Source organism: Heterodontus francisci, chromosome 4 (genome assembly GCF_036365525.1).
Source record: "Heterodontus francisci isolate sHetFra1 chromosome 4, sHetFra1.hap1, whole genome shotgun sequence".
In the NCBI taxonomy this organism is placed as follows: Eukaryota; Metazoa; Chordata; class Chondrichthyes; order Heterodontiformes; family Heterodontidae; genus Heterodontus; species Heterodontus francisci.
The window spans coordinates 124,059,054-124,075,281 of NC_090374.1; the positions used below are offsets into that span (position 1 = coordinate 124,059,054).

The following is a 16,228-nucleotide window of genomic DNA, read 5'->3' on the forward strand; positions in this document are numbered from 1 at the left end:
ATGGCTATGGGGACGGGAAGGGTGAACTCTGCACTCTGATGGGTATGGGGAGGGGAAGGGGTGAACTCTGCACTCTGGTGGATATGGGGAGTGGAAGGGGTGAACTCTGCACTCTGGTGGATATGGGGAGTGGAAGGGGTGAACTCTGCACTCTGGTAGATATGGGGAGTGGAAGGGGTGAACTCTGCACTCTTCTGGGTGTGGGGGAGGGGAAGGGTGAACTCTGCACTCTGATGGGTATGGGGAGGGGAAGGGGTGAACTCTGCACTCTGGTGGCTATGGGGAGGGGAAGGGGTGAACTCTGCACTCTTCTGGGTGTGGGGGAGGGGAAGGGTGAACTCTGCACTCTGGTGGATATGGGGAGGGGAAGGGGTGAACTCTGTACTCTGGTGGGTGTGGGGGAGGAAAAGGGTGAACTCTGCACTCTGGTGGATATGGGGAGGGGAAGGGTGAACTCTGCACTCTGATGGGTATGGGGAGGGGAAGGGGTGAACTCTGCACTCTGGTGGATATGGGGAGGGGAAGGGTGAACTCTGCACTCTGATGGGTATGGGGAGAGGAAGGGTGAACTCTGCACTCTGATGGCTATGGGGACGGGAAGGGTGAACTCTGCACTCTGATGGGTATGGGGAGGGGAAGGGGTGAACTCTGCACTCTGGTGGATATGGGGAGTGGAAGGGGTGAACTCTGCACTCTGGTAGATATGGGGAGTGGAAGGGGTGAACTCTGCACTCTTCTGGGTGTGGGGGAGGGGAAGGGTGAACTCTGCACTCTGATGGGTATGGGGAGGGGAAGGGGTGAACTCTGCACTCTGGTGGCTATGGGGAGGGGAAGGGGTGAACTCTGCACTCTTCTGGGTGTGGGGGAGGGGAAGGGTGAACTCTGCACTCTGGTGGATATGGGGAGGGGAAGGGGTGAACTCTGTACTCTGGTGGGTGTGGGGGAGGGGAAGGGTGAACTCTGCACTCTGGTGGATATGGGGAGGGGAAGGGTGAACTCTGCACTCTGATGGGTATGGGGAGGGGAAGGGGTGAACTCTGCACTCTGGTGGATATGGGGAGTGGAAGGGGTGAACTCTGCACTCTTCTGGGTGTGGGGGAGGGGAAGGGTGAACTCTGCACTCTGGTGGATATGGGGAGTGGAAGGGGTGAACTCTGCACTCTTCTGGGTGTGGGGGAGGGGAAGGGTGAACTCTGCACTCTGGTGGATATGGGGAGTGGAAGGGGTGAACTCTGCACTCTGGTGGATATGGGGAGTGGAAGGGGTGAACTCTGCACTCTTCTGGGTGTGGGGGAGGGGAAGGGTGAACTCTGCACTCTGGTGGATATGGGGAGGGGAAGGGGTGAACTCTGTACTCTGGTGGGTGTGGGGGAGGGGAAGGGTGAACTCTGCACTCTGGTGGATATGGGGAGGGGAAGGGTGAACTCTGCACTCTGATGGGTATGGGGAGGGGAAGGGGTGAACTCTGCACTCTGGTGGATATGGGGAGTGGAAGGGGTGAACTCTGCACTCTTCTGGGTGTGGGGGAGGGGAAGGGTGAACTCTGCACTCTGGTGGATATGGGGAGTGGAAGGGGTGAACTCTGCACTCTTCTGGGTGTGGGGGAGGGGAAGGGTGAACTCTGCACTCTGGTGGATATGGGGAGTGGAAGGGGTGAACTCTGCACTCTGGTGGATATGGGGAGTGGAAGGGGTGAACTCTGCACTCTTCTGGGTGTGGGGGAGGGGAAGGGTGAACTCTGCACTCTGGTGGATATGGGGAGTGGAAGGGGTGAACTCTGCACTCTGGTGGATATGGGGAATGGAAGGAGTGAACTCTGCACTCTGGTGGATATGGGGAATGGAAGGAGTGAACTCTGCGTTATGTTGTGCCGTTTGCAGTGCTGGCAACCTTTTAAAAATGGCTTCAGCATCTGCTCCCTTAACAGATGACGCCGTGAACAATATTTGAATCAATATTTAAAGTGGCCGCCTGCCACATAATTTAAGCGGTGGCAGCAGAGCGGCACGAGTCCCAATGGGGGACGGCCGCTATATTCCACGCCCGCAAATACAGCCCAATGTATAGTTGTTTTTATTTATTCATGGGATGTGGGCATTGCTTGCAAGGCCAGCATTTATTGCCCATCCCTAATTGCCCTTGAGAAGCTGGTGGTGAGCCTCCTTTTTGAACTGCTGCAGTCCTTGTGGTGTAGGTTCTTGAATTGCCACATATCATGTTTGTAACAGAAAGTAGATTAGAGGGAGTTGCGTGTCGCAATGGCCTCTACCTCTGATCCAGGGCGGCACAGTGGCGCAGTGGTTAGCACCGCAGCCTCACAGCTCCAGCGACCCGGGTTCAAATCTGGGTACTGCCTGTGTGGAGTTTGCAAGTTCTCCCTGTGTCTGCGTGGGTTTCCTCCGGGTGCTCCGGTTTCCTCCCACATGCCAAAGACTTGCAGGGTGATAGGTTAATTGGCCATTATAAATTGCCCCTAGTATAGGTAGGTGGTAGGGAAATATAGGGACAGGTGGGGATATGGTAGGAATATGGAATTAGGGTAGGATTAGTATAAGCGGGTGGTTGATGGTCGGCACAGACTTGGTGGGCCGAAGGGCCTGTTTCAGTGCTGTATCTCTAAACTAAACTAAACTAAATCCAATCCAAACTAAGGGGATGAAGGTTTCTCTTCTTTACATTAAGGGTTCTCAGTAAAAGGAGTTGGCAGAATTTCAATTCAGTCTTTCCAAGGCTCTGGCTCTACACATTATGGGATCCTGAAGCCTTCAGAGTGCCATATGTGGACAGTGCTATGTAAAAGGCCCAAAAATACCTCCAAAAATCAGACTCTGTGCCTTGGTTGTGTGCTAGGCTCATTAGAGCTCCAATTCATACGCAAAAGAGTAGAGGACCCCAACAATGTGACATGCACCTGACTAGTACCGCATAGGCTATAAACCCATATACAATAGAAACTGCAATGCAGGAATCTTCCTTTCAGGTGGGTTTTTGTTCATAAACGTACATTACTGGAGGTAATACGATGCTGCAGTTTGTTAGTCCTAGTGTTTCACCTTTGGATTCAAATCCATCCCAGACTGATAAATTGACAGCCTCCTCCAAAGGTTCGATGTGAAATGAGTCTGGGCAATATCAATACAGTTCCCAGTAGACATATGACAATTTTTCCATTTCTCAAACCAGCCTCTCAGAATGAGATTGCCAATTAATACCAGCCTGATGCCAAGTACACATTACTTTAAGCCCACTGCCAGTCTCACCCCAACAAAACCCCTTTCATTGAGCATTTGTCAGCAGTACCCTAAAACATTAATCAACCCCCTCTCCAAAGCTCCAATGCCCCACCATTGCCTTTCCAGTGCTGCCACTCCCCTAAGACTTCCCTCCCACCACATCCACACCTAGCATTCCTCTTCTAGTGCTACCACAACCCATCACTGCACTCTCCATGCTGCCACAATCAAGTCCACCTTCCCACTGCACCCAGCACTTCCTCACTAGTGCTTCCACATCCCAGAACCCCTCTCCCATTCCTCCCCCACCCAGAATTCCATGTAGTACTTCCAAACCTCTCTTCCACAGACCCTTCACATGACTGCCCTTGCTGCATCTCCTTGATCTTGTAATTCTTCAGGTAAATCCTTCCTGATCCTGTCAAGTAACTTCACCTGCCATCTTAGCAAGCCTCAGTTCCCCACTGAAATAACTCCTGGCCTGCACCTTGCTAAAATACAGTTCCAAGTACTTTCTGTTTCTGATTATTCTGGCTCCCCTCTAACCAAAATACCTGCCAGGCCCACATGCCCCACTCTATTTCTTGTAGCTAAATGCTGCCAGGGTTGGCACCCATCCTACTTTTACCACCTTCAACACACTTCACACACCTCCTGACTCCACAAAAGTCACTGTAAAAGAAAAGCTTTTGGGACCCTTTACTGAGAAGCCTCCAATGGTCCATTTAAGGACAACTAATTATGCTGCTTAATGCTTGGCACCAATGGGCAGAATGTGCATGGCACATGCTCCACATATTAGTACGTAAACATAACATCGGGGTTTTACAATGATTTAATAGATTTAATAGAAGTAACTTAATAGAGTTAACTATTTAATGAAGATTTCTGCCTATTTCATAAGGAGTGTTTGTTTCCCATTTTGAGATCTGCCTGAAAGTGGTATCAGGAGAGAGTTCCAGATTTCTATTACTCTTTATGTGGAAAGCACCTCCCGATTTTGCGCCTGAATGGCCAAGCTCAAATTTGAGGATTATGTCCCCTTAATCTTGAGAGGAAATAGTTTCTCTGTATCTATCCTGCACTTTGAAAGTACAACTTCATTGGAAATTCCACCCATACATGCATCACACTCCTTGCCTGGGCCAGCATAGACACAGAGCATTTTTAATATTCATAAATGAGTTAACCACTTCTTGCTAAGATCCGTCCCTGGCGGAACGACGTCTAGTCACTGCATGGGGGGAATTTAATGGGGCCTGCAAGAATGGCTTTTGTGGCGGACGGAGTGACTTAATTAGGGGGGAGGTGATATTTTGCATTCTCGACGGCGGGTTTTATTTTTGAGATTAAGTCAGCGGCATATTTGCGGCTGGTCGGGGTTCATGGCGTCCAGTGGGAGGGCCAGTCCATACATTCATCAAGCATAAATATTTATAATTACCTTACAATTATTTCCAATTAATTCCTACCTACCCGATTTAGTCAGCGTCACACGGGAATCTCGTGGCACCCGGTTCACATTCATTTAAAGGTGGTGTGCACCAGTCAGCTTTGTGCAGTTGTGTCTGAGGTCTGTGGTTTTCTTTCTTAAACTCTTCGGCACAAGGAAGGCCAACATTGGAATGAATGTTTGGCTCCAGGCTTGGGACCAGCAAGGATGATTCCTTTGCAGGGGAGGTGGGGAAAACATGGGTGTGGTTTACAGGGTGGGGGCTTGGGTCCCTGGAGGTGCAGGGGGAGGGTAGCCTGGGAGGACACAGGATGGGGTCTCAGGTCCCTGGAGGTGCGGAGGGAAGGTAGCCTAGGAGGACACAGGGTGGGATCACAGGTCCCTGGTGCGGAGAAAGTGTAGCCGGGGAGGACACAGGGTGAGGTCTCAGGTCCCTGGTGCAGGGAGAGAGAGCCAGGGAGGACACAGGGTGGGGTCTCAGGTCCCTGGTGCAGGGAGAGGGTAGCCAGGGAGGACACAGGATGGGGTCTCAGGTCCCTGGAGGTGCGGAGGGAAGGTAGCCTAGGAGGACACAGGGTGGGATCTCAGGTCCCTGGTGCGGAGAAAGTGTAGCCGGGGAGGACACAGGGTGAGGTCTCAGGTCCCTGGTGCAGGGAGAGAGAGCCAGGGAGGACACAGGGTGGGGTCTCAGGTCCCTGGTGCAGGGAGAGGGTAGCCAGGGAGGACACAGGATGGGGTCTCAGGTCCCTGGAGGTGCGGAGGGAAGGTAGCCTAGGAGGACACAGGGTGGGATCTCAGGTCCCTGGTGCGGAGAAAGTGTAGCCTGGGAGGATACAGGGTAGGGTCTCGGGCTCCTGGAGGTGCAGGGGAGGGTAGCCTGGGAGGACACAGGGTGTGGTCTCAGAGGCCTGGAGGTACGGAGGAGGGGAGGCAGGCAGGACACAGGGAAGGATGTCAGGTCCCTGGAGGTGCAGGGCAGGGTAGCCTAGGAGGGGTCTTGGATCCCTGGTGTGGGGAGAGGGTAGCCAGGGAGGACACAGGGTGGGGTCTCCAGTGCCTGAGGTGCAGGGGCGGGTAGCTTGGGAGGACACTGGGTGGGGTCTCGGGGGCCTGGAGGTATGGGTGAGGGTAGCCGGGGAGGACACAGGGAGGGGTCTCGGATCCCTGGAGGTGCAGGGGAGGGTAGCCTGGGAGGACACAGAGTCGGGTCTCGGGTTCCTGGAGGTGCAGGGGAGGGTAGCCAGGGAGGACACAGGGAGGGGTCTTGGGTTCCTGGAGGTGCGGAGGGAGGGTAGCCTAGGAGGACACAGGGAGGGGTCTTGGGTTCATGGAGGTGCGGGGAGAGGGTAGCCTAGGAGGACACAGGGTGGGGTCCCAGGTCCCTGGTGCAGGGAGAGGGTAGCCAGGGAGGACACAGGGAGGGGTCTCGGGTCCCTGGAGGTGCGGAGGGAAGGTAGCCTAGGAGGACACAGGGTGGGGTCTCGGGTGCCAGGAGGTGTAGGGGAGGGTAGCCTGGGAGGACACAGGGTGGGGTCTCGGGGGCCTGGAGGTATGGGTGAGGGTAGCCGGGGAGGACACAGGGTGGGGTCTCAGGGGCCTGGAGGGTACTGGGGAGGGGAGGAGGGGAGAACGCAGGGGGGTGTCAGGTCCCTGGAGGTGCAGGGCAGGGTAGCCTAGGAGGACACAGGGAGGGGTCTTGGGTTCCTGGAGGTGCAGAGGGAGGGTAGCCTAGGAGGACACAGGGAGGGGTCTCGGGTCCCTGGAGGTGCAGGGGAGGAAATGATCTAGCGTTTATGGTGTTAACTAGTTTTTGCTGTTACTGCAGTTGGTGGGGGGTGGTGGTATTTGGAGCAGATAATGGTCATGTGATGGTCATGGCGGGCCTAAAGGTGAGTGCTGTCAATGTCGGGGTCCTGTGGGACGAACTCAGGGTACTGAGTGGCAGAGGGAATGGTCACAGTCACAGAGGACAGTTGGATTCGGTAGGGGGAGGCAGGTCTAATCTTAGGGTTGGGTTATCGATGGAATCATAGGGAGGTGAATGGGACTCGGCAATGACATTGAGTTGGAGAACTTGAGGATCAAGGGTGAGAGTGCACATATCGATGGTGACGAGTGTGGGAATTGGGGGAGAGATGACATGAGCACTGAAATTTATGGGATCTTGCGACATGACCTGCAACCGTGTGGTTTTGGTGGGAATCCCCATGCCAGTTGTCCTCAGGGTGACTGCTGTACTCAATTTCTTTGCTGGCGGTGCTTTCCAGGGTTTTACCCTTTAAACATTCAACTGGTTTGTGACCACAGGCGAAGAATCATGCAGGTCTGTGCTCGTTTCCCAGGAAGCTGTCACGACTCTCACAACTACCAGGAGTTTTTGAAGAACCAGCCCAAGTTGATGGCTGAATCCTAGGTGACAAATGTTACCCACTTTGGACTTGGTTAATGACACCAGTGAGGCATCCCCGAAGTGCAGCAGTAGAGCAATACAAAGCTGCTTACGCATCCACCAGAGCCATCAGCAAACACACCATTGACATGCTGAAAATGTGCTTCCGCTGCCTTGAATGGTCTGGAGGGGCGCTTCAGTACGCACCACAGAGAGAGGGCTTCACAAATAATCAAAGTTTGCTGTGCACTGCACAATCTGGCAATACAACGTGGACATATTTTGCATGAGGAGGAATGGGAGGAGCAGCAGTCCTTTTCAGATGATGATGAATTTCAAGACCCTGAGGAAGAGGCCAATAATGTGAACGAGAATTTAATGGATGCTAGGACCATGGGGTGACATGCAAAAGACATCAGAGAGAACCTTATCTTTGGACGCTTCAGCGAAGAGTGAGGCACGTGTACAATTAAAGTTCAAATGCAAAAAAACTTTACCTTCCTGGAATGTTCACATATCTATGTGAGTTTAAACATTACTGCAATCTAAAAACAGGCATCGTGTACTAACAGCAATTGCACCTGCAGTGGAGATATGCTGAATGCCCTATATGTTCGAAACGACTTTTAAAACAACCTGTGGCTCACTGGAAAAAGTGTCTTGCATCCAGGCATTACCCCTTGATCAGAGGCTCCTACACAATTACATCACATTGATTATACCTGCACCTTCTTATGGATCCGGGTTGTGATGGATCCGCAACAGCTCCTATAAAAGCAGATAAGGGGGGGCATACAGAACATACATTTGAAGGCATGTCCCTATGGAAAACTGTTATGATACTTCAAGCTACAACTAGCTGTCAGTGAAGACTGAAGGCTCAAATGTCAGCGTGGACAACACAATGGCCATGTCTGGTAATCCTTTGTAAGCATCAAAGCACGCCGGCCATAAAGGATCCATAATCATTATCCTTTTCACCTCGGCAACTTTAAATAAGATATGATAATGTATCAAAAATTAAATCAAATAAATATATTGACAAATATTAACATTTGCAGAGAAACTATTTTAAACACCCATGCCACTTTTGTGCTCATAATTCCTTCAGTTTGCATTTCCTCCCAGTAGGTCTTGGTGCTACCCCAACATTAGCAGCTGAGGTGGAGGCAGTGTGCGCATTGTGCTGCCCTTCTGCCCTGGATGACCGTGGCGAGTGTCCTTTGGAGGAACGGGCCTTGATGGCTCCATTCTACTAAGGGTCTCCAGCACTGGTTCTTGAGCATCCCCCGTGTGCTTGCCTGCTGGAGGTAAGAGGGTCAATGTCGGGGGGGGGCGGTGGAGAAGAGACACCGCTTACCCTGGGGATGTCCTGAGTGGAAGGTCCCAGGGCATCTGGCACGTGCTCCTCCTCCATCTGGGTGCACGATGGCACTGCCTGTCTCCATGAAGGGAAGGGTCACCTGGAGGGAGGTCCAGGTTTTTTGTCCCCTTTTTGCTTAGGCATTGCTGCATGGAGACCAAGGCTACAGCAATGGAGTGCAGGTCAGAGCACATATGGGCTGAGTGCTCAACCAGACTCACCACGGAGCTCACCAAACTTTTCATTGAGTAAGCCAAACGCTTATACGGCTGGGGCATGGCAGACATCATGGCTTGCGGGGACTCCTCCATGGCATGCGCAAAGCCACACTTGGCCTCAGGCATCTCCGACATATTTTCCCCATGAGATCGCTGCACTTCCAGCAGTCTTCTTGTAGCCTCAAACAGAGGATCATCATCAGCGTGGGGCTGAGCAGTTGCTGGGATGTGTCTGTGCCATGCCCACCAGATTGTGACCCTGCTTCTGATTGCAAATCCCTTGCAGACTGTGTGGATGGATCTGTGCTGACAGAGATGGAAGAAGAGGCAGATGATAGTGCACCCTCTGGGGCATTAGCTTCATCTTCCCCAGAGCTGGTGTCTTCGGCTTCATGACGTCCCATCGTTCGAGTGTGGGTGCCTGCAGTGGAAAACAAACATTAAGCATCATCACAGCATGAAGTCGACACTTTTTCACATGATCCTCCTGTGTGCACATATGGCTGCAACAGTAAAGTTGACACTTCATCCTGATATAAAAACAAGAAATGCTGGATATACTCAGCAGGTCTGGCAGCATCTGTGGAGAGAGAAGCAAAGTTAACGTTTCAGGTCAGTGACCCTTCTTATGCTTACTGTCACCACCTGTTCTGAAGAAGGGTCACTGACCTGAAACGTTAACTTTGCTTCTCTCTCCACAGATGCTGCCAGACCTGCTGAGTATTTCCAGCATTTCTTGTTTTTATTTCAGATTTCCAGCATCCGCAGTATTTTGCTTTTATTTCACTTCATCCTGATGCCTTGATGATCCTGCCTCGCCATATGCTACCGCTCTTCGTCCCTCCTCTCCAGTTATCTGTGGAGCCTCCTTCTCTGCTGGGGTCAGGAGATGGAGATCTGGGACACCACCCCCTGTCTTGGTCCGCTCCCTTTAGTTATGAGTCTGCCTGTCCTGCAGGAGAATGTTCTGATTTCATGACATGTCAAATGATGCCCAACATCCATTGTCTACATACATTGACATCAGTCATTCTCACCTATCAGTCGCAGGTTGCATCCAAGCGCAAGCAGGCGCCAGACTTACACATTCTCCAGAATCAATTACTATATGGTACCAAGGCTGAACACACATTCGAACACAGGCATGGCTGCCCACTGCCAGAGATAAGGTTTTACGGAGCCAACGAGATGGGGCGGCACAGTGGCGCAGTGGTTAGCACCGCAGCCTCACAGCTCCAGCAACCCGGGCTCAATTCTGGGTACTGCCTGTGTGGAGTTTGCAAGTTCTCCCTGTGTCTGCGTGGGTTTCCTCCGGGTGCTCCGGTTTCCTCCCACATGCCAAAGACTTGCAGGTTGATAGGTAAATTGGCCATTAGCAATTGCCCCTAGTATAGGTAGGTGGTAGGGAAATATAGGGACAGGTGAGGATGTGGTAGGAATATGGAATTAGTGTAGGATTAGTATAAATGGGTTGTTGATGGTCGGCACAGACTCGGTGGGCCGAAGGGCCTGTTTCAGTGCTGTATCACTAAACTAAACTAAACTAAAACTAAACTAAACATTTGTACAGCTTTGTCCACATCACTTAACCTCGCCAATCTGAGCAAGTCAGTCACCCGTTTCCAACACTGAACCCAGGTCCTACGAGTGACCCCACGCCACTTCCATGCAGGCTGCCTTGGTCAGGCGGGAGGCTCTTCTGAGTCCATCTGCAGGGAACGGACCTCCCACCTTTCCCTGACAGCCTGGAGGAGGACATGCAGGGAAGCATCACTGAACTGTGGGGCAGGATTCTGCCTACTGGCTGCCATAACGGTGGTGGTGGGAGTGGTGATGGAGAGATGAGTTAAAGATAAATGGGAATTGGTGCTGGTGTGGCAGAGAATGAGTAACAGATGAGGGAGGATAAACAATAAGAATGAATTAAGCTATATTTCAAATAAATGTCTGCAAACGATTAAAGAACAGGCAGACTGGTGATCCTCCATGCTTGCAACGCGGAATGATTTTATAGCCGTGGTGTTAATGGTGCTTTGCAGAATAACAGCGAGATCCACCAATGGAAAGCTATCTCCACTGCATGATCGCAAGTGTCTCCCTTTCCCGCTGTCAGAACTTAACTTTTAATATATAATCGTGTGGGAACTGGCAAAATGGGTGGAAGTGGAAGTGCCACCAATTTACGATTTTGCCGTCAGAAATTTCGCTATATCCATAAAACTCCCCCCCCCCAATAACACCACAGCAACAGAACTGCACAATTGGCCCCACAATCTTAAGTGTAAAAATACATTGTTTTAAATAATGAAACCTCCAGTTTTTTTTAAGGATACAGGAGGGCGGCACAGTGGCGCAGTGGTTAGCACCGCAGCCTCACAGCTCCAGTGACCCAGGTTTGATTCCGGGTACTGCCTGTGTGGAGTTTGCAAGTTCTCCCTGTGTCTGCGTGGGTTTTCTCCGGGTGCTCCGGTTTCCTCCCACAAGCCAAAAGACTTGCAGGTTGATAGGTAAATTGGCCATTATAAATTGTCACTAGTATAGGTAGGTGGTAGGGAAATATAGGGACAGGTGGGGATGTTTGGTAGGAATATGGGATTAGTGTAGGATTAGTATAAATGGGTGGTTGATGTTTGGCACAGACTCGGTGGGCCGAAGGGCCTGTTTCAGTGCTGTATCTCTAATCATAATCTAATCGATACAATTTTTAAAAAAACTTGTAAGGAAGGAAAACTGAGCTACTCAGGATCAATGTCTCCGTTACTATGATTGTGAAGCTAGGACCAATATTGTGTACTATTTTTATAATTTACACAGACTCAATGAGCTAGAATCTCTGTTTCTTCAGAAGAACAAGCTGACCTACCTGTCCAAAGTCTTGTGCAGAATGACTAACCTAAAGATGTTAGTTGTCAGTGGCGATGACATAAAGAATTTACCAACTTCTCTGACAACTGACCCCAATCTAAAGTAAGTACTACACAATATAATTTTTCCTTTTTCAACTTTTATAAATACTTAAATACTCTGTCTACCTTTCCTTTTTTGCCCCTTGACTCTCCCTTTAAGCCCTCAATTATGCTTACTGTCACCAGCTAATCCTTCAACTGCAAGAGCTGTATGGTCTGGTACTTCCATAGTGTTCTCAATGCTACCGTTTGACTCACTCAAAAATCTGCTATTGTGAGGGGTGCGAGGTGGCACCAGTTCCAATAGATCATTCCTACCCCCTTAACTAGACCATTCCATTGCTGTGCAATTTTCTATTTAGTGGAAAGAGTCTGACTGACGAAACTTACCCAGTGTCATTCGAAGCTGAGATTTAAATTCTTGGCTGACTATCATTAGCTGTGAGGCTACTCCTGCACATTAATTAATTGACAGAAAGAATATCTACTGGTGCACATGAATGAACAACACTTACTGAATGAATGGCACTCACTGAATGAACAGCATGGACTCGATGTACAGCACTTATGGAGGGCATCCTGGGACGATGTGAGGTACTAGAACTGGCATGGGCTGGGGGTGGGGGTCCAATGTCACAAATCAACATCACTTTGGACTTACACAGCATCTTTAACAAAGCAAAGCACCAACCAGGAGTAGGAGACTATTTAGAAAAGGTGAGCAAAGGAGTAGTCAAGTAGATTTTGAGAAGGCTGTTGAAGGAGAGATGTAGCAAGAAAGAAGGGTTTGGGAGGAGAGGTACATAGAGGTGACAGCTAAAGGCTGATAGTGCAGTCAAGAGTACAGGGCACACTGTAAACCAGACCAAAAAGGTGGAAAATCTTGGGACATTAAACTTGAGAAGGTTTTACTGGATGGGCTCCTGCAGTGATTTGAAACTGAAGGTAAATTAGTTAACACTGGCACAAACCGTTGTTTTAAGAATTATCTTGGATGTTTTAGCAACATCATTTTCAGCCAGTCAGTCAAACAGATTTATCGCTTTTTCTCTGTTTGCTCTGTTTTGTTTGGCCTTGTGTATTTCATAAAAAGCAGCATTGCGCTTTGGTAAAATGATTTATCAAACTTGTCTTCGCTCTGTTGCCTTTGTTCCTAATCAGAGAGGAATGTCCCACAATACAATGTGTAGCACCAAAGCGTTTATTCCAGCAAACAATAAACTTAACCTTTTATTGACTACATTAGGTAGCATTCCTACAATAAAAATAATCTGAAAATAACTATGGAAGGAAAAAAGCTAAGTAAAATTATTGCAATGGGCGTGATCAAACATTGTAAATCTAGCAGACAATCAAGAATAATTTTTTTCTTCCTACATTTGCATTTTCAAAACAGCTTTGGCATAAACTTATTTCATACATATATATATATATATATACATATCTCAATTATAAACAAACAGGTACCATATTTCTAAAATAAAAACAGAAAATGCTGGAAATACTCAGCAGGTCTTGCAGCATCTGTGGAGAGAAACAGAGTTAACGTTTCAGGTCTGTGACCTTTCATCAGTATTCCATATTTTTGAAGTTTGTTTTGTATAACTTTTGAAACTGCAACACTTTGTTCTGACATGGCACATGTTACAACAGTATGCATGAATAATTAAGAGTAATGCAGTTAGAATTAGTTGAGCATTGCATTGTGAAGTGCACTGTGTTACTTCCTTAGGGTGACACTGTTCCCAGTCCTAAAAATCTCATGGCATCATTGGAAATGCAGTAAGGCAGAATTTACACCTGATATTTTCACTCGTCAATGTTTCTATCCCAAATCCCAGCAAAGGGATTATTGAAATAATCTGCACAGGGACCAGTGCCTCGAATAGTACAACAAAGGCAGCAGATGCATGGGAATGCCATCACCTGCAAATTCCTCTCCAAGCCACACACCATCCTGACTTGGAACTATATCGCTGTTACTTCGCTGTCACTGGGTCAAAATCCTGGAACTCCCTTCCTAACAGCATTGTTGGTGTACCTACATCACAAGGACTGCAATCATTCAAGAACGCAGCTCACCACTGCCTTTTCAAGGGCAATTAGGGATGGGCAATAAATGTTGGCCTAGCCAGCAATGCACACATCCCATGAACAAATAAAAAAAGGGGCTCCCACCTTGCTGACATAGCTGAAACTCAGATTGGCATCCAGCTGTTCCAAAAGGGATGGTCCAAGGCTTGAATCATGCTGAAGAAAAGGCCAAGATTTTTTTTTAATTATTGGGGTGATGTATTGTCCCCGCTGCAATGGGACCCATTCTTTCAAGCATTGATTGCCCTTCAGCTTTGCAACTTCTGGCCCCAATCTAGATTTGCAAGAGACATATCCCTCCTCCAAGGAGACTTAGGTCCTGTTGAGCTATCAGGTGCTCAACTGGTGGGATTTTCCTGGGTATGCATTCTAAAATCGTCCACTTTAAGAGTACAGGTTTAATTAGCAGAATAAAAATGTATTGCTTCTATATGTCATTCTGCTCATCCTCATATACATAGTAATAAACATGCAGAAATTATGTGTAATTGGCAAATTCATTTCATTACACGAGTGTAAGATAGTGTATTCTAGTAGGAGGAATAAGAAGTCACATATTCCTTAGAAAATAAGAGTCCAAATGGAGCAGAGAAGCAAGGGGACACAGGGGTTGCAGATATATGTTGTATGATTGCATTTAAGAGTGATGTCCTTTTAAGATCTTAGTATGCTAATGTGCTGAGTACCAGGATGCAGTTATGTGACTACATACTAGTCTCACTCTGCTACTGTAACACCAAGAGGCAAATCCTGTAAATAGATTGCTCTGCACTGTATATACTTGTTGGCTGTTAATAAACTGTTTGAGATCTTCAACCAACTGAACTCCACGCATCTCATTTATGTTGCATCAGACAACATAAAAAGCTTCTCCTTACAATACAGAAATCATTAAAAGTAGCAACACAGGTTAATTAGGCCATAAAGGAAGCAAACAAAGCACTGGGGTTAATTTATAGAAGAATAGAATTGAAAAGCAGAAAAATTATGTTAACCTTGTATAGAACCTTGGCTAGACCACATTTTGAAGACTGTGCACAGTTTTGGTCTCCTTTATTTTACGAAAGACAGAGAGACACTGAAGAAGGTGCAAAAAAGATATACTGGAGTGATATCAGAATTGCGAGGGTATTTCTATTAGGAAAGATTAAACAGGCTAGGACTCTTTTCTCTGGAAAAGAGAAGGCTGAGAGGTGACCTAATAGAAGTCTTTAAAATTATGAAAGGGTTGATAGGGTAGACACAAAGAGTTGTATCCAATTGTGGGGAAGACAAAAACTAGGGGCCATACATATAAGATAGTCACTAACAAATTGAGTGGAGAATTCAGGAGAAATTTATTTACCCAGAGAGTGGTCAGAATGTGAAACACACTACTACAAGGAGTAGTTGAGACAAATAACAGTTGCATTTAAGATGGTGCGAGATAAACACATGAGGAAGAAAATAATAGAAAGTGAAACTGATAACAATGAAGAGGGGTGGGAAGAGGCATGGCCTAGTTGGGCCGAATGGGTTGTTTCTGTGCTGTACATTCTATTTAATTCCAAGTAAAATATTATTACCACCAGCTACAGAGATTGTGCCTTCTCTGTAACCCTGAAAATTTACCACATCAGTATTTAATTCTGCTTTCAAATACCTTTCCTCCATTGATTTGAAGAGTTAGGTAGGAGGAGGTACAATACCAGAAGTGGAGATGAGCAGCTGAGGGTTTGGGAAGGTTCATCTGGTGTTGGCAATTTCTTTTGGCTACTATTAACTTAGCCTTTACCCCCACTACTTTCTTACAGGTAAAGTCATTTGGTAGCACTCCTGCCTTGGTCACTTGGTTATGGGCTCAAGTCCAACTCCAAGATTTAAGTATATAATCTAGTATTGAGAGTGTATTGTTGAAGGTCACATCATTCAGTTGAAATGTTAAACTGAGGTCCAATCTATCTCTATTCCCTCTACAGCTTCCAACCTCATAGTCCCACAACCCCAGACAGCCTGCTTCTACCTCCTTCCCAAAATCCACAAACAGGACTGTCCCGGCAGACCCATTGTGTCAGCCTGCTCCTGCCCACTGAACTTATTTCTTCCTATCTTGACTATCTTTTCTCCGCTGGTCCAGTCTCTTCCCACCTACATCCATGACTCTTCTGACGCCCAACATCATTTTGACAATTTCCAGTTTCCTGACCCCAACCGCCTCCTCTTCACTATGGACAGCCAATCTCTCTACACCTCCATCCCCCACCAGGATGGTTTGAGGGCTCTCCGCTTCTTCCTTGAACAGAGGCCCAACCAGCCCCCATCCACCACCACCCTCGTCCGCCTGGCTGAACTTGTTCTCACATTGAACAACTTCTCCTTCAACTCCACTCACTTCCTTCAAGTAAAAGGTGTTGCTATGAGTACCCGCATGGGTCCTAGTTATGCCTGTCTTTTTGTGGGATAAGTCGAACATTCCTTGTTCTAGTCCTACTCAGGCCCCCTCCCCCAACTCTTTTTCCAGTACATTGATGACTGTATCGGTGCCGTTTCCTGCTCCCGCTCCGAACTAGAAAACTTTATCAACTTTGCTTCT

General features: G+C 48.3%; 1 protein-coding gene across 1 annotated transcript in view; it reads left to right on the forward strand.

The window, feature by feature from the left end:
• The window catches only part of lrrc2 (leucine rich repeat containing 2), a 91,058-nt gene that overhangs the window by 62,481 nt on the left and 12,349 nt on the right, over positions 1 to 16,228 (forward strand). The window contains exon 6 of the mRNA XM_068029018.1: positions 11,471 to 11,623. Within this exon, the coding sequence (XP_067885119.1) occupies positions 11,471 to 11,623 (153 nt within the window). The remainder of the gene's footprint in view (positions 1 to 11,470; positions 11,624 to 16,228) is intronic.